Source organism: Falco cherrug, chromosome 5, assembly GCF_023634085.1.
Source record: "Falco cherrug isolate bFalChe1 chromosome 5, bFalChe1.pri, whole genome shotgun sequence".
Lineage (NCBI taxonomy): Eukaryota > Metazoa > Chordata > Aves > Falconiformes > Falconidae > Falco > Falco cherrug.
Window position 1 is genome coordinate 11882243 of NC_073701.1, and position 16676 is coordinate 11898918.

Consider the following 16676-nt stretch of genomic DNA (forward strand, 5'->3'; position numbering starts at 1 on the left):
AAGTCCACATAGAAATTCACATTTCAAAAAGAGTATAAATATACTCCAAAAGCTATAGCACTTCTTTTAAACTCTACTTAGTTATCTGCAAAAGGTGCATAGCTTAAGAAGTATATTTGTTGAAGTTGAGTTAATGACTCTATTTTTTTAAATCTTTCTGTGTAAAGCTCACTCTCTCAGTAATAATGCAGACCCTGATGGAGGTTACAGGTTATTGGTTTGGTTTTGGTTTTTTTTTAATAATTCTATGATTCACTGTAAAGGTAAATAGGTCCATCAAAAGCAACTGGAAAAGCTTCACAGATTCATCAACTACTTTGGATATCAATCGTCAGTCAGAGTCAGTGCAAATCTTTGGTGAAATAATGAAAAAAACATCATTAAGGGGGAACTGGGATTTTGAGAACATTGTGGTAATTATTGTGTGCATGCCCAGAATCAGTTTACAAAGGAATAGACAGCTATGAACAGAATAAGAGACCACATTGTTTCCACACTCTCTTCATATGGCTCTTCTCATCATGTTTCTCACTGTGACTCATGTTCACATTCCTTATTAGTTGTTGCACGAATCATCTCTTCTCTTGTGGTCTCTTTTCCCACTAGTGAACCTCATATATTTTATGAGTTGACTGTCTCATTCTGACAAACCCAAGGAGATCCATCACATCAGTGTTAGTGACAAAGAAAAAATGAGAGAACTACAACAGATGCAGAGCCACCAAGTTCCAGAGAGAGAAGTATATATTTCAAGAGTGATTTGAAACTCAATAAACTGGATTTGTTCTTAGATAATAGACTTGAAAAATGCCAATATATTTATTGGGCCATAAACCAAATTTTATCTGCATCCAAATAAACTGGTAAGTCTGGGAAAGCAGACAAGAAGTTCCTAATAGATATATGTGTCTAACCCTTAACTTAGATGTTGTGTAAGCCTCTACTTCAATGAAGTACACAGAAATACAGTTATATTACACGTAGCGTGAGTTACTACATTTTAAGTGGTTCAGTATATTAAAACATATAAATTCCTGTCATTAGGTTGTCAGGTATTAAATCATCACCTATGGTTGTGCAAAACAGTACAAACCAAGAAGAATCTAGTAAATAAGAAAAATCAACTAAATGGCCAGTTGGACCTGATTATCTAATGTGCTGGGAAGAAACCATGAACTAGCCCATTCAACAATCTCTTGTTAAAGTCCTCAATAGACATATGGTAAAATTTTCAGAACATAAAATCTCATTATTATAGTAATGAGATAACCTCTAGCTAGTGGAGGAAATAATAAATGTCCCAGAAGCACAGATTGTGCTGTATTTTAAAAGCAAAAGTAATTTTAGGGTGTAATTGATGTTGTGAAAGATACCCCCCCATGTCTGCTTTAAGTAAACAAACCAGTACACAGGCTCACTTACTCTGCTATTGTTTGAGCAGTGCAGCTCAAATACACATTTAAATGACTGAACACAGTGGAACACAGCTACTGTTTCTGTTTTTACTAATGGTCTAGCTGAATAGTCTGTGAAGTATGTCTAACTAAAAGTGGGGCTGCCTGCGGGAAGCTCAGCATCTTTAGGGGCTCCTATAAAATTTTGTGCTAGTTCAGCTAGACCTATGAGAAATATCTCATAAATTTTTTTAGCATGGTGAAGTTCCGAAGTTTGTAGTAACATGTGAATTAGAATTACACCAGTGAAAGAAATGAAAAGCGTATAGTTTGTAATAAAGAGATCTTAATTTAATATGAAAACATTAGAGGATGTGATTCATCTGCACAATGTCTTTGGTGTTTCATAAAGTAATTCCTAGTCTTGTAACTGCAAAAGCTAGAAATACCCAAATTCAAACATGAATGGGAGGGTAAAAGAGCCCCTTATCAACCTGAGTGGAGTAAGGTAGAGTGGAAAACAAAAAAGGATTTTCAGCAATCCGTTTGGGAACTAGCTATGATTTTTAGCATCCGGTTCTATCCATGTATATTCATGCATGTGTTATTCATGCATGTAATAAAACTTCAGTGTGAAGCCAGTGTGCTTTTTCTACCTTTCCCTCTTATTTTGGGGGTTTTATTGCTTGTTTTTTTAGCTCTAGTTATCAAGAGCTTGCTTTATGCATTGAATGTTTAGGTAGAGATTACAAAATATTTTTAAATGCTAGAAGCTACAGTCTTGATTTGAGTAAAATATAAAAAATGAAGTTCAAAAAAGTCGGGATGTGTTTATATAAGCATATTTTGTTAATATTTTGGGCTTCAGGAATTTAAAAGGAGTTCAGTTATGAAGGGCAACAGATAAGTTTAAAATGCGCATTACCTTGCTGAGATGACTTGGAATCTGTATTTCAAAGTGTATGCATATGCCTTGCAAAGTGTTCAATGGGTTTTGTTGTTGTTTTCTGAAACTTGACTTGTTTTGTGTAATAGCAAGATAAAATCAGCTTTGTTTTTCTCTAGCAGTGTGAGGCACATGAAGAACACTGTTTAAATTGTTTAAGCTTTTCAGACGTCTAGGCCTCCTCAGCATTAGTGAGTCACGGTGCAGGTGCAGTTCACAGCTGGGAACAGTGACAAAGGACAAAGTGAATCAGTTTCTTTTTCTTTTCAAATCTTCTGTAACATAGAAACACAGATGTGGAGTTACTAGGGAGTGAAATTTGATTTCACTTTTGCCTTTCAAAACTGAACCATAGGAAAAAAGTCTTGGTAGCAAGTATTTGAACGTCTTATGTGTCTGACAAAAACCACAGAGTGTATTATGGGTAACATTTTGCTTTGAGTAGAAAGTGCAAGCTTGCTGAACTTGATACAAATGACCTGAAAGTTTTAAATATGAAGAAAAGGGAAAATAAAGAATGAATGAGAGTTGGAATTAAATGCTAACTACATTCACCCGCTCCAGTTAAATCCAAGGTTGTTTCACCTAGATTTGGCAGGCACACAGATTAAACTGCAAAGACCTATCAAAGTCTTGTGGTATTTTATATGAAGCCACTTTCAGAAGTTATAGCATGTTAGAACACATGCAAAAGCATTTCCAACAGCATTGTCAGTCTGCCAGAACTGCAGCCCATGTCACAGCAGTTATTCTGTTCTTTCTGGGTATTTTTACTTAAGGAAAGAAGGGCATGTAGGAGGCTTCTCTTCTGGACACGGCACTTCCATGCTCGTCTCTTGCTTATTGGTTTTGCTGCAAACTGGACTATTCTGTACCATTGAACTTGAGTGAAATAGTCACTCCAGTAAATTGCTGTTATCTGGCAGAGGTATTTGGGAGCAATTGCTGACAATTTCCAGCAGTAAATCTCCATGCCAGAGGTAGCAGTTTGAACCCCTTTATACTTCATACATTTTTTGAGGTGTGCAGTTCTGACTCTTCAAACTTCAGGACACCTGCCTTATCTCAAAGCATGTGAGAAGCTCTGCTGACTTGTACTATATTAGAGTTCTTCCTTTTTTGAAGTGTACATATATGTTTTCAAAGCCTGTTAGAGCATCTGCATACCAGCTGGAATGTGCCATGGCAAATCTGTGTTACAAAGGAGGTGTCATTTTCCAAAGCCTAGTTATTAAACATTCTCTGAGCAGATAACTAATAACTTTTGGATATAGAGGTAGAAAAAGATTCTGTTGTCTTTAAGAAAGCCAGAGAATTACATTAATTATAATCCTTTCCACATACTTCAATGCACTAATTAGATTACCAAGAAGTCACCCTCTTAAGGTAGCCAGGGAGAAACTTTCTGAGACATGTTCAGGCACCTGCAGGAATCTGCCAGCCAAATGCCTGCTGTAGAGATGGAAAATCATCTTTTCTGTGGTTACAGCTTTCATGCTGTCTTCCATAGTAACGCTAAGGCAGCTCAACATTACTGCAGTTTGTTTTTAAGTCCTGAGCGCTGGAGAACTCAAAAAAAACCCAACAAACCAAACCACCTAAAAAACCAACAAACCCACAAAAAAACAAGAAGCCTTTCATTAGAAAAAAAAGAGAGGAAAAGGAAGGAAAAATCCCAGACTTTAAGGGGTCATCTGGGTGCACCGAGGAGCTGAAGTGCCATTAAAGAAACGCTGCTTTAACTTCCTCCACTCCCCAGTAACACATACTGTATTTCAAAGTTGAAATTTGGGGGGTATATTTTAATTTTGGGGAGTGGAAAACTCATCTGTTTGTACTGCTGGTAGTACACAGCAACGGAGTCACTTCATGGGCAAGCCACATTAAATCTGGACAAACACCTGGCAAGACAGAGCTCCTGCTGAGAGCAGTTTGAAGTTCAAAATAATATCCATTAGAGGATCTAGATACTACAAAGTTAACTTAATCAAGTGAGAAATTCATGATGAATAAACACAAGCCTTTTTTTTTTTTTAACTTGGAAAAACTAAGTTCAATAGTAGTTGGTCATTTTTTTCCCCTGAAAATTTCCTTTCCAGTTGTCCAGAACTGCTCTGAGAGAAGGAAATATATCCTTCCCGCAACTTTATTGCTGATAGCTTCTTCTGAGAAGCCTATTTTTGCATAATCAAAGCATTTGTCCGCAACTTTTCCTATAAAAGATAGTATTTCCACATCTTTTTTGTAGTTAGTGTAAATTTACGTATTCTTTTAAGTCTGTTCTGGTTGTATTTCTGCACCCATTCAAGGCAAAGCGAAGGAAGTGGGACTAGGTTTAGGGTTGGTGCCCCCAAACAGAAGTACATTTTTTCTATTTAAAGCTTTCCCCCATAGCTGGTATTGGTAACAGAATTCTTCATTTCCTCATCAGAAGTATTCCACTTCTTAGGGGTAGAAGTCATCTTTCTTGTGCTATTTTATTACAGTGTCGGGACTCTGAGTATGCTAAACAGCTTTAATGACTCTGAGCAGCCACACCTGGGACAATCCCCAACACCCATGACCCAGGACCTCTATTCAGGCTCAGCCCTGGGTACTTATTTCCTGCCTGAGCTGGTGTCTAGTTCAGCCATGGTCTGGTCATCCAGAGCTCAACCTATAGGCTGACTTCCATACTCCACCTCAGATTTAACCTATGATAATGCCATATGATTTAGACTCTCTGTTGGACACAGATGCTGTCTGTGAGTCTGTCCTGCTCTGGGGCTGGGCTCAGGGTGGTGATACCCCTGTCTGGCCAGCTGTGGGGTTGCCTTGGCATCCCTCCTTGGGATCACCTTCTGTTGGGGAGCAGCTGGCCCTTGCTGCATTACAAATCATTCTGATGGGCCAGCCTTCACCTGGACTATGATACCCATCACATCACCAACCCTTTACTGACCACTGGGCTCCTAATGAATTCTCTTTCCACCTGCTGAGGCTCATCAGCAACAGTCCCAAACCTCTGTCCCACTCCTTGCCTATGTGGCTTTTCAAGGATGACTTGACACCCACACAGTGATTTAGTCCCTCAAGAGCAAGTCCCTACTGATCCCAAACCTGTGTAAGGACATGCCTTGATGAGCGGGGAGGTTTTTGCCATGGCCCTGGGGGCACTAATTGGCTTAATGACCCTGAGCAGCATCACCTGTGGCTTCCACCCACACCCAGGGGTTCTGTTTAAGCTCACTACTCTGCAGAAGGAGAGCTGGTTTCTACATCAATGGTAGGGGTGTCTGGCTATGGAGTTCCTTGATCTTGACTTCAACTCATCTTGGCTTTACCTATTCCATGGGGACATGCATGCTGGTTACTGGACCTAATCCTGACCTGTGTGTGAATTTTCTGGCTTGATGTCAGACCTGCCCCACTGCTGTGATATTGCCTTACAATCTGGACTGTTGGTTGGAGCTGGCTGCTCTTTCTGTATCTGTTTTGCTTGGGTGCTGTAGGACTGGGTCTTAACTGGGGAGGCACTGCGTTGCTGGCTGTGTTATCTCCCTTGAGTCTGGACCCCTTGTCCTTTAGGGAGTACCTGGCCCTTGCTGCAGCCTAATAAGCAAGGAGCAGATCCAGGTACAGTAATATGATGTATTCTGTGGCTTAAACATAACTTTGAGTGGCAAGAAACTGTGGGGGCAGGGGGAAGCTGAGCATGGGGTTTGGCTCTATTTAGCATTTGGTCATCTAGCATGTTTACTTTGGGATGCCTTCTGGACTAGTTGTGTGTTCCTCCTCTTGTTACAAAGATTCAGCTTGGATGATGTTCGTTGTGTCACTTTTCCTTCTTGTTGGTGTAGGGCATAACTTACCCTGCCACAGCTTGTGTCTCTGCCTGACTGTAGGATTTGCTGATGTCTGTGCATGGGCTGTGTGCAAATTGGCACTTTCAAGGCTTTCTTTTCAACCCTTTGAAATTACATTTTAAAATCAAAAGTGGAAAAACTGCAAGCCTATGATTTCAAGCCCACAAGCCCAATCCTTGTGGTTTTGGGAGGATGGAAGCAGCCAGCTACAAACTGTGAAACAGTTGTACTGGGTCTAGACTACTGTTGCATCCAAAACAGTGGCCATGCGAATGCTTGCAGAAGAATATAAAACCAGGATAAAACACTTTAGTGTTTAGCATATACCAGGGTCTCTTTATGCATAAATTCAAACACTCTTGATACATATGTATCTTGTAATACTGATATTCTTTTTTTTTGCCTGCTTTTGGGGAAAAGAGGAAAAAAAAAAAAAAAAAAAAAGAGTACTGCGTTGTAGTGAATCAAATGTTTTTTCTGGCCTAGGTAACGGTCACAACAATTGGTTATGGCGACAAAGTTCCCCAGACGTGGATTGGAAAGACAATAGCTTCCTGTTTTTCGGTATTTGCTATATCTTTCTTTGCTCTGCCAGCGGTAAGTAGAACATGGATCACTTTATTAAGGTGTCTGTCTGCCTTGGGCTCACAATTAGGTAGCTTTAAATTGGTACTTTTGATAGGAAATAATGGGGTTGGGTGTTGCTTCAGAATGTTCATGCACATGTTCTCAAGTGTATGTGTGTCTGTGCACACATATTCAAATGAATGAAACTACTGTATTCGTACTGCTATCACTTTAGAGATGTGGCCTAGAAAGGAGATAAGAATTTTCACTACTCAGAGAACTGGAGCTATTCTGTGAGATAGAGAGAAATGCATTTTTTACCGGCATGTTGGTGCCAGAGATGAAACCTCCTTATTTTCTGCTATTCTGTGATTTATACAAGAACAATTTGGGGTCTTGCAAGGCGAGGAACACTGCCACAAAGCAGAGGTCTAGGAAACTGCATCTGATTTCCTACATGGTAATATAAAGCATTTTGGGACTTTTTTGGAATAGGGGGAAAATAAAGAAAACACCAAAACAATTAGAAAAGACAGAGTATCTCTTCAGTAAATATCAGTTTTAAAGAAACACTTTAAAAATCCCTTTTTTTTTTTTTTTTTGAAAAAGAAAAAACATATATTTGACTACTTTACTCAATTTGCCTGGAAAATCAAACCGGGTTCTGACTTTAGTTGTGGGGTTTTTTGTGGCAAGGAATTAGGAATAAGTGCAAAGAATAGCTGTAGATCAGTTGTATCACTGGTATTTACTTCTACCGTTGTGTAGGGTTGCCTTTGGAATGTGACAACCTCTGTGAATGCCTCTGACTTCTGTTACTTGTAGATCACAGCAATAAACACATGCTGTTTATTGAAACTGCATGATGGCAATATCAAAATGCTCAAATTTATTTATTGAAATAAATAGAATTCTGTCAATGTGGATGTCTGAAAATTTGGAACTTTTTCTAAGGGGGTCTTTTATGAAATGTCTATTTCATATGCTAAGTATTTGGTTTAGGCATGTGAAGCTATATTGGAGTATGACTAGTAATTTTGGTTATATTTAGGGTATTCTGGGGTCTGGTTTTGCCCTTAAAGTTCAGCAGAAGCAACGTCAGAAGCATTTCAATAGACAAATCCCAGCTGCAGCCTCTCTGATTCAGGTAAGGCCCCTAACAGTAAAACGCTTACGAGACTATTGGTGAAGGAGTATGACCTAGTAGTTAAAGCACTGAGTATCACAGTTACTAGACTTCTGTAACTTGTGTTTAACCACTTTGTCCTTTTGATCCGCTTCAGTCACTAGAGCAAATTATCTAATTATCTGCCCCCCTCTTATAAGGGAGCATAACAGGCTTTACTAATCTGATAGTCACAGGTGTAATGACACTAACTGGTTGCAATGAGTCTGTTTGAGGAAATAGTAAAAAAAAGTTGTGATAATCTTTAATTCCTAGCTTTTTTTATATTCCCTTGGATCCTGTGCATCTGCCAAAACCTGAGGTGATGAATATGTATACGCATACATACACCTCAGCTTAGGAAAATATCCCAGCATAATATTCTACATGATAATATAAAGAATGCAGTAGTGTGGTGCACAAATACTGAAATGTGGCACACTGCAGAAAAAGGGAAATATCAGCATTCTATGATGCTTGTGGGGGGTTCACTCTGAGGGTTGTATTGTTGTTCTGTTTTTTAAAAAAACACACCTGTGGGCAGGGTTAGAACCTGGCTCCTAAGGAAAACATTACAAAGAACATACTTAAGATCACTGTGTGCTGAGTGTACGATTCCTTGTGCAAATTTACACTCGCCACAGTTATATACAAGGAGGGGTATATTTTATCAGGCATGGTTGTGTGGTATAGCACAGTCATTGCATCTGGAATCCTTTGCAGCATATTTACATTGATTGAAGAAGATTTTTATGTCAGCAAAACCTGACTTATCTGTCCTGCAGGACAACAGTGACTGCTTATTCACTGAGATTATTTGGTTTGAGTTTTCTTATAGACTTTGTGGCGGTGCTATGCAGCAGAGAAATCCTGTAGTTCTACAGCAACATGGAAGATCTACGTTACACCACCGGTGCAAAATACCCCCAAACCACCAGCGCCATCTAGCCCTAGTCTGAGAAAACAGGTAACAGAGTTGGCAGAACTGTCTTCTGTTCTTGCTTTTAATTTGGCGTAACTTGCCAAAATACTTATGAAGTGTTCAAGGACTTCGGAGACGAGAAAGGCATTTACAATGGGACACTTGATTGTTTTCCTTGTGCCACATCATTGTTAATTTAGTTTTTTGTTAAAATATTCCCAAGGGACAAATGTCTTCTAATTTTAAATTTGCCCTGGTGGTCAGACAGGTGCCAATTGTCTGTTGGTTTATCCCCTTTGAAGTCTCCTCTACCTTCTCAAAAGGTAATGTAAATCAATGATGATGCCTTCCCAGTTTGCATTCATTTTGTGTTCATACAGGAAGAAAGGGGAAAGCTAGCTTAAAAATTTGTGCTCACGTTCAACATGTGGCTGATGGTATCTATGCTGTTCTTAAGTACTTTTCTCCATAGTACTTTTACTTGGGCAAACTTCTGAGCTACGGCTGCAGTCAAGTGGAATAGTGTTTGTCTACACAGATAAGGTTGCCTAAACATAGTCATGTAGTTCCATTGGCAAGCTTGCCTGGTCTTTGATACCCCTTCTAAAAAGGCCCAGGTCTATAGCAGGTCTAGGTCAGATACCCAGGGTTTCTAAAGTGTTGTTATGCACCTGGTTTTGGGCAGTGAAATCCCACTGATGCCTGTTGCCCAGCAGAGGATTGCAGTACCATTTTCCCACAGCATGTGTAGAAAGATGTAACTACATGATCTGTGTGCATGTATAAGTTTTGGTATTACAGCAGTGCAATTACTCAGTGGTGAGCAGAGTGTGACTTTGCCATGAGACTAGCCACTTCATAACTGGAGGCAGAAAAAACAGGAGGAAAGGGGTAAAGCTGAAGAAAGTTGGGAAGAATGTGTTGTTGAAGAGCAAGCAATCCATGGTAGGAGAGCTGGTAAAAAAAAAAAAAGCTTTAGTGCCCTTAGTGTTTTGGGTTTTTTTTCCCCCCTCTGTTTCTCTCCTGAGAGGGGCTTCCCTAATGTATTTAACCTGAACTACCTTGTGAACTGTTAACCCTGATTCAAGAACATAGTGGTGGTTCTTTCATTTCTTACCAATGGATCATTTTTGCTACTCAAAGGAGACTAGTTCTTTCTCTGCCTTTATTTTAAAGACTTAATTGTGTATTGATCATCTTGTGCATGTTGTAGCACTTTGTTCCCTAGAGAATTCCTGGTTTCTTTTCCTGCTATGAGAGCCCATAATCTTTGGTTTTAGAAGCATTTTGATGTGTGGCAGTGCACCCACTGTCTACAATAAATGCTCATTTCTACCATTTTTCATGTCCAGTTTGATTAAATTCAAACATGTTTTTGTTTAGCTGCAGAGAATTAATTCGAAAAGACTTAATGTAGGCTGTAATAAAATAAGAATTGGGTTACTTAGATCAAGTAGCATTATCCCATTTGTGAATATCTTGAGCCTGCAGCTGTTTGTGTTGATATGTGCAAATACTTGTTCTCTCTGATGTTTCTATCTGCTAACTGTTTAGTGGTCACACCAGAGGCCAGAGTATTTTGCAGAATTGAGTGCAGTAACCCTATGGCTCAGCTGCCTGTCAGAAGGTTACTGTAGCATCAGGTAAATTTAAGTATGGCTCCATCTTTGTTTAGAGGTGTGTGAGTAGGAGAACCAGGTGGGACTAGAGTCAAAGGGTAGGTAGTCATGAAGGCTGGAAATAAATGGTGATGTGACAAGCAGTATTTATATAGCTAGGTAGTGGCAGCATCCGGGAGGCAGGCAGCACAAGCTACGCAGTCAGTATATGACTGGCTGTTAAGTTCATCACTTCTAGGTTGATCACAAAGGTAGATGAAGGCCAGCCTTGGTTGCAACACGCTGAATCCAAACTTTCATTATTTTTTTTTTTTCTTATGTACCAATTGTAAGGTGTCTATTAGGTTGCCTCAGGCTTCTAAAATCAGGACATCCTTGACTTTGGAGGCAGGAGGAAGGTTTTATCTTCTTTGAATGTGGCTAATTCGGCATTTTTGGTAAAAAGTGAAATTTTCTTTAGCTGATAAGGCTGCACATTGCCTAGTTCGTAATTCAAAATCTATGGTTATGTTTAATTAGAGCTTCAGAAAGCTGTTACAGCCAAGCTGTGTATACTCAAGTGATTAGTATTTTGGGTGCCTTGAATTTTGGATCCAGTTTGAGAAATCTTACTTTCAGATTTTCAGATTGTGGTAGGCACCTTCTACTAAGAATCAAATTCTTAACAGATTTAAGTTCATAATTCAGAATCAGTGACTCTGAAAACTTCAGCCAAGATTGTAACACTTTCACTGAATTTCAAATGCATTCTTTTAAAAAAAATGCAACTTCAAATGAATTTACTATATAGTGAAGTTCATATGTGTAGCTGTCTGGTTTTTGATAGTATCTTCTCATATCAACCCTTTTCTGCTACCACAGGCTAGAAGATACAAAAGAAAAGGGAAACTAGGCTGTGGTAATGGTTCTGCACCTGTAATAAACCCAGGAGAGAATGTCTTGTCTGTTCCACAGATTACTTATGATCACATTGAACGAGACTACAAAAAAGATGTGTCTTTCTACATCGATGAACCAGAAGGTAATTTACTTTTACTTATGTTCAGGATAGCGTTTTCTTAAGAGACAATGTTAAAGTGAATTGAACTGATGAAGGGAAGATTTCAGTGAAAAAATTTTAAACTAATTGGGAAAGCAAGGTGCCTCGAACCAAGGACAATTACGTAACAAAAACAGGGGGAACACAAATTAAAGGAAATCCTTAGATTCATATGGTGTGAACATCAAAAAAGCTTTATTTGTTTATAAAAGTTACCTTGATTAAGATGTTTGATATACTGTTAATTCTACTTTTAAAAAGTAGAGGTGGATGGAAAGCTTTTTCAGATCTAGCTCACCTTTAAACTTTACTGCACATAGAACCTGAAGGAAGGAAAATAAAACAGGGAAAATATCTACTTGTTGACAGCACCACCTTAAACATTGTGCAAATAAATTGTAATAGCTAAATATTTTTATGCCTGTTCCTATGTCAACTGAGAGGTTTTGATAAGTGGGTTTTCTTAATTTGAAATGTTTTGTGCTGCTATAAGTATTTCGATCTGGAAACTGGCTGAATTTCACTGCTGGGCTAAGATACTGCTTTGTTTGAAGTTTTTTTAATTAAGTTTGTAGTGGAAATGTGGGTATGAAATAGTATTGTTTACTATAAAGTGAGGTTTTTTGAAAGCTAGTTTTCCCACCTTTCCTTTGTCTGATGGAGTTGGGTACACTTGTGCTAGTTCTGGATTTGCCAAGTCTTTAGCATAAAAGGGAGATTGTTTCCCCATAGTATGGAACATAAGCCTTCAGACCTAGAGGTGTGCAAAGCCTTGCCAAGTTAACCGAGATAGCCAAAGGTGCTGTCTCTAGTCAAAGGCATGTTATCACGTGGTGCTTTGACCTAGGTTTTCATGTCTTTGACAAACCTGACCATCAACTCTATAAAATTGCTACTCTCATGTGACAATGAAACAGAAAATTTCAGCCTGGAGAGGGCATAGCTGTAGCCTTGATGTGATGGTTTCTTTAATAAAAAGTACTCTTTTTCTCCCAGAGGGCATATGCAGTGTCTTCTATACTGAACACAATTAAAGGCAGGAGTTTCACTGGCCTGCTCTGACTTTACAGAGTTGCTACGTTGGAGTGTCAATGCAACTTCTGTAATCTATGCTAGAGCAGAGAGAAATGGAATACCAGGGATCTGAGAGCTGTGGCATATTGAGACACATCCCCTAAGGGGTAGGAACACCTGGATCTCACAGGGATTTGAAAAGACCTTCAAACCTCTGCTTCATGCAACTAATAGCTATGAACTGCCATTGTGGGAGGAAGAGTTTCTTTCCTTCACTGATGGAGGTTTTCATTACCTCAAGTTCTTCCTTATGTTTTATAATCTTATATAGATCTTGTATCTGTCACTTTGAGGTCAGAATGCTTTTGAGCAGTGGTGGTATTGTTTGTAATTTCCAGTGTTTTTATAGGGTTCTGGGAAAGGGGGTGAAGGGTGTGATATATAAAAAAAGTTTCTACCTTAACTGTATGTCTCTTAATAGAATACTATGTTCGTTCTCAGCATGTTTATCAAAGCTGTGCAGCTTCCCCTGCCGACCATGTAACAGCAGATTTTGCTGAGCATGTTTTGATACTGTGGTATCTGTTGGTGTTGGACAGAAGCCGTGAAGTGTTGTGTAACTTGTAATATTACTGAAGTCAGTTAAGATGCTAAAGACTATGTTTGTATTCATGACTCTGCCAGTGCACATTTATTCACTTAAACTATGTTCCTTAAATGTCCATAGTTAATCTGAGCAAAGCTGTGTGCATCAGAGGGAGGAGATAAAAAGACAAGCCTGACAGTTTGGTAACAGAGGAATATGAAAGAATTTTTTCCACTTTTTCTGAAAATATCTTTTGGTTACACCTATAGCTGGTCTAATTCATTCTTGTTTGGAGACAGCCATGCATATTATTCCCTTACCAATTAAGTTTTATCTATTTTTTTCATTCTTTCACACTTTGCCTTAGCCAGTGTCAGGGGTAAGTCACACTTCATTTGATTTTTCCGATTCATTCCTTCTGCTACAAAGCTTCCAGGAATGTAGTTGGCAAACTTAATTGCTCAATTGACTGAACATTCTTGACACCTCAAAAGTTTAAACCTGATTTCTCTCTGTGAAGTTCTCCTTGCCAGAATTAATAGGCTTCTATTCTTGGGAAGTGGAAGTACTCGGCTTCAAGCCTGTAAATTGGGGTATTTTTTTCTTTCAAAAAGCTGGAAGTAGAAAAGGCAGAGAAAATAATAAAAAAAGTAATTGAAAAGGGCAATACCAGTTTCTATTTCAGTGTTATAGTGGAATATTTTATTCATTGGTTGTGGGGGTGGTGTTTGACAGATGATGGCAAACTGAGGTTGAATTAGATCAGTTCTACAGGCCTGACCTAGAAGAAGCAGAGCTGTTGCTTTAAAACAGTTCTTCTAGTCTGCTGCAGTGATCAAATGTGAAAGACACTGTAGGGAGTCCTGAAACAAATGTTTGACAAGCACAGCCAAGAGAATAACAGTCCCACTAAGAAAATTCCTTGTTCTGGGCAGAAATAGACTGAAATAAAGTCAAAATTTCCTTGATGGAGAGGTTTACCTTAATTCAGGAACTGGATTGTGTAAGCACACTTTTTTTCATTAAAATGTGTTTTTTTTTCTTAGGATATTCTGTTCATGTGTCCATGTCCACTCGGCATCCTCTTGGCTTGCTCAAAACTTGCTTAAGAGGCATATCTTTCAAAGATAGGAAAAAATGCCTTCCTTTCTATCTGAAGAGGGTCTGAGAAGAGGGAAGCCTTAAAGCCAAGCTATAGATATGATCAGCATTAAGATTTCTGAGATACTTGTGTATGTGTAATAATAAACATGTATTGAACAGTGCAGAATGTAGGAACTGAATCTTTACATACCATAAATGATGGAATCTTGACACAAACACTGATAACTTAAAAGGAGAACAGTTCCTGACTTAGTTCTGCACCAAGCATGGGGTTTTGTGTGTGACTAACGTAGGGCTCTAACACTAAGAACTTGGCATCCTTGCAGGAATGGAAAGGCTGGAAGTCTTCTGCATTAATAGTTTCCTTGTATGAAATCAAACCTCTCAAAATGAGGAAGCTATTTAGCTGTTCTCTCAATTTCTTTCTAAAGCAAACATTGATTTTTGGAAAAACAATTCTGGAAAATAACTGATGCTGAAGATACTTTAGTGCAGTATACTCTTTCATGGATATCTATTGCTTCTACTGAGGAACTCTTCATACCAAGGTGTACAGTTTAATTTTTTTAGTGATTAAAAACACTCAGTGATCTCATCCTCACCTGAGATTATAGCTGTAACTGTTCTCTACAGTCGTGAAATAAATCTTTACCCGTACTTCTGTCAACTGTTGCATACATGCTCCCCTGCGTTGGGGTCTGTTATCAGGATGACAAGAGATGTATAAACTCTCTGGTGTCTTTAATGTTCCTGGTAAGATTTAACAAAGGCACTTAAGTATTAGGATGTTAGTTACTTACGATAGAGTGAGTGGCAAGTTGTAAAGACTGATGGAAATAGAAGAAATAAAAGTAACATTTGAATGTAACTAAAATCTTTTACATTCACTTGAGTTTCATCTCCAGATAATGGCTATTCCCTGCAATGTATGCTTCTTAAAATGAACTGAATAGCTGTTTCATAATGCTTTTTATTAGGGAGGAAAAAGTTATAGAAACGTGAAAGTTTTTGGACCTTGAAGGTCAGCCTTCTGGGACATCTCCAGCAGATGGAATATATTATTCTGTCAGTTATTGTAGGTTGTATATACAACTCATTATTGTAAGATTCGTCAAAGTCACAGGACTCTCTGTGATAAATCTCTGCTGGGGTAAAAACAAATGTTCCTATTTATCACTGTGCTTTTCTGTTTGCTTTTTTGGAGTTTCTTGTATGCTGACATATTCCTCATATTACACACACACACAGAGACATATTTAAAGTGAAACTGCACAAGAGTAACTTTTCATCAGGAGTGGGGAGAGAACTAATTTTCAATGACCCCTGTAATACCTTTGTAAGTTTTTCTATATAAATTCTGTAATAGTGTTAATGTTGATTTATTCTGTCTGTAATGCTAGTTTGGATGCTGACATTACAGATTTCACCCATCTAGTAATGGGTTGGTTGTTCCTATAAACTGGTTGTATTTCCATTGGGGTGCAGGGAAAGGGCTGCTTTCCCTCAGTGGTGTAGATGGGTTATGATCCGCAGTGCGTGTAAAGAAGCAAACATTTTAAATGAAGTGGATTCATAGATTCTAGTGCTGACAAGCTGAGTGAAAGGTGAGAAAAAACATGTGGCTGAAATTAAGAGAATAAAGCAAACACTAAAGCTTTTGAAGGTCTGCGTAACTGTCAGTAAGTCAGAAAAGCATAAATATAAAGATATGATCCAAATTAGCAAGAGAAAGTATCCAGATACCATGCTTCTGAAAAAGTTGTGCCTTTAATAAGGGGAGTTTAGCAGATGCTGGTGGTTTTGCGGTGAGAATCTATACTAAGCATATACTTAAGCACTGTTTAACTTCTAAATTTGTCAGTCAGTTCAGGACTTGTAGGTAGTAGTGGTACTTGCCTGTGAGTAAGAATTGTGGAAGCATACCTGCTGTATGCCTCTACCAGAAAGCTTTCAGTCCTGGCTGTCCCGAGTGAGAACTTTTCGGTGTATTCCATGGTTCACCTTGCATGACCAAAGTGGATGGTAGAACTGGGGATGGGAAGGAGAGAGAGGCTGAGAGGAAGCCTCTGCCAAACTCGCTCTTGCTTCTGATTAAATTTGGCAGCTTTTGATGCTTAAAAATTTATTTTTGTTCTGCATTTATTCAGCTCCCTGATCTGCCTGACTTAGGACCAGAGTTTAGATTGCTGGTCACACTGGACTGAGCAGGGACTTTTTGTCAGTTGGTCCCAGAGACCATGGGAGTGCATACTGAGAGAAGGTATTTGCAGCTCCCTCAAATTTTTCTGATTAGTAATATTGGTGAAACTGAGGTTTGACTTTTCTAATACAGAAAAAAAAATTGTTTCAAAGACAATACATTTAGATGAAACTTCATGTAGTTGAAAATGTTCCAGCTAACTTCAGATGTGATATAAAACTGAATTTAACTGTTCAGTAGCAAAAGAAAATTTCTGTCTCTAGTCAGACTTTATA

The 16676-nt window shown here is 38.6% G+C and overlaps 1 protein-coding gene across 1 annotated transcript in view; it reads left to right on the forward strand.

The window, feature by feature from the left end:
- LOC102058980 (potassium voltage-gated channel subfamily KQT member 1-like) overlaps positions 1–16676 on the forward strand; it is a 510914-nt gene that overhangs the window by 59366 nt on the left and 434872 nt on the right. The window contains exons 7-10 of the mRNA XM_027815098.2: positions 6672–6782; positions 7804–7899; positions 8756–8884; positions 11320–11479. Coding sequence (XP_027670899.2) covers positions 6672–6782; positions 7804–7899; positions 8756–8884; positions 11320–11479 — 496 coding nt within the window. The remainder of the gene's footprint in view (positions 1–6671; positions 6783–7803; positions 7900–8755; positions 8885–11319; positions 11480–16676) is intronic.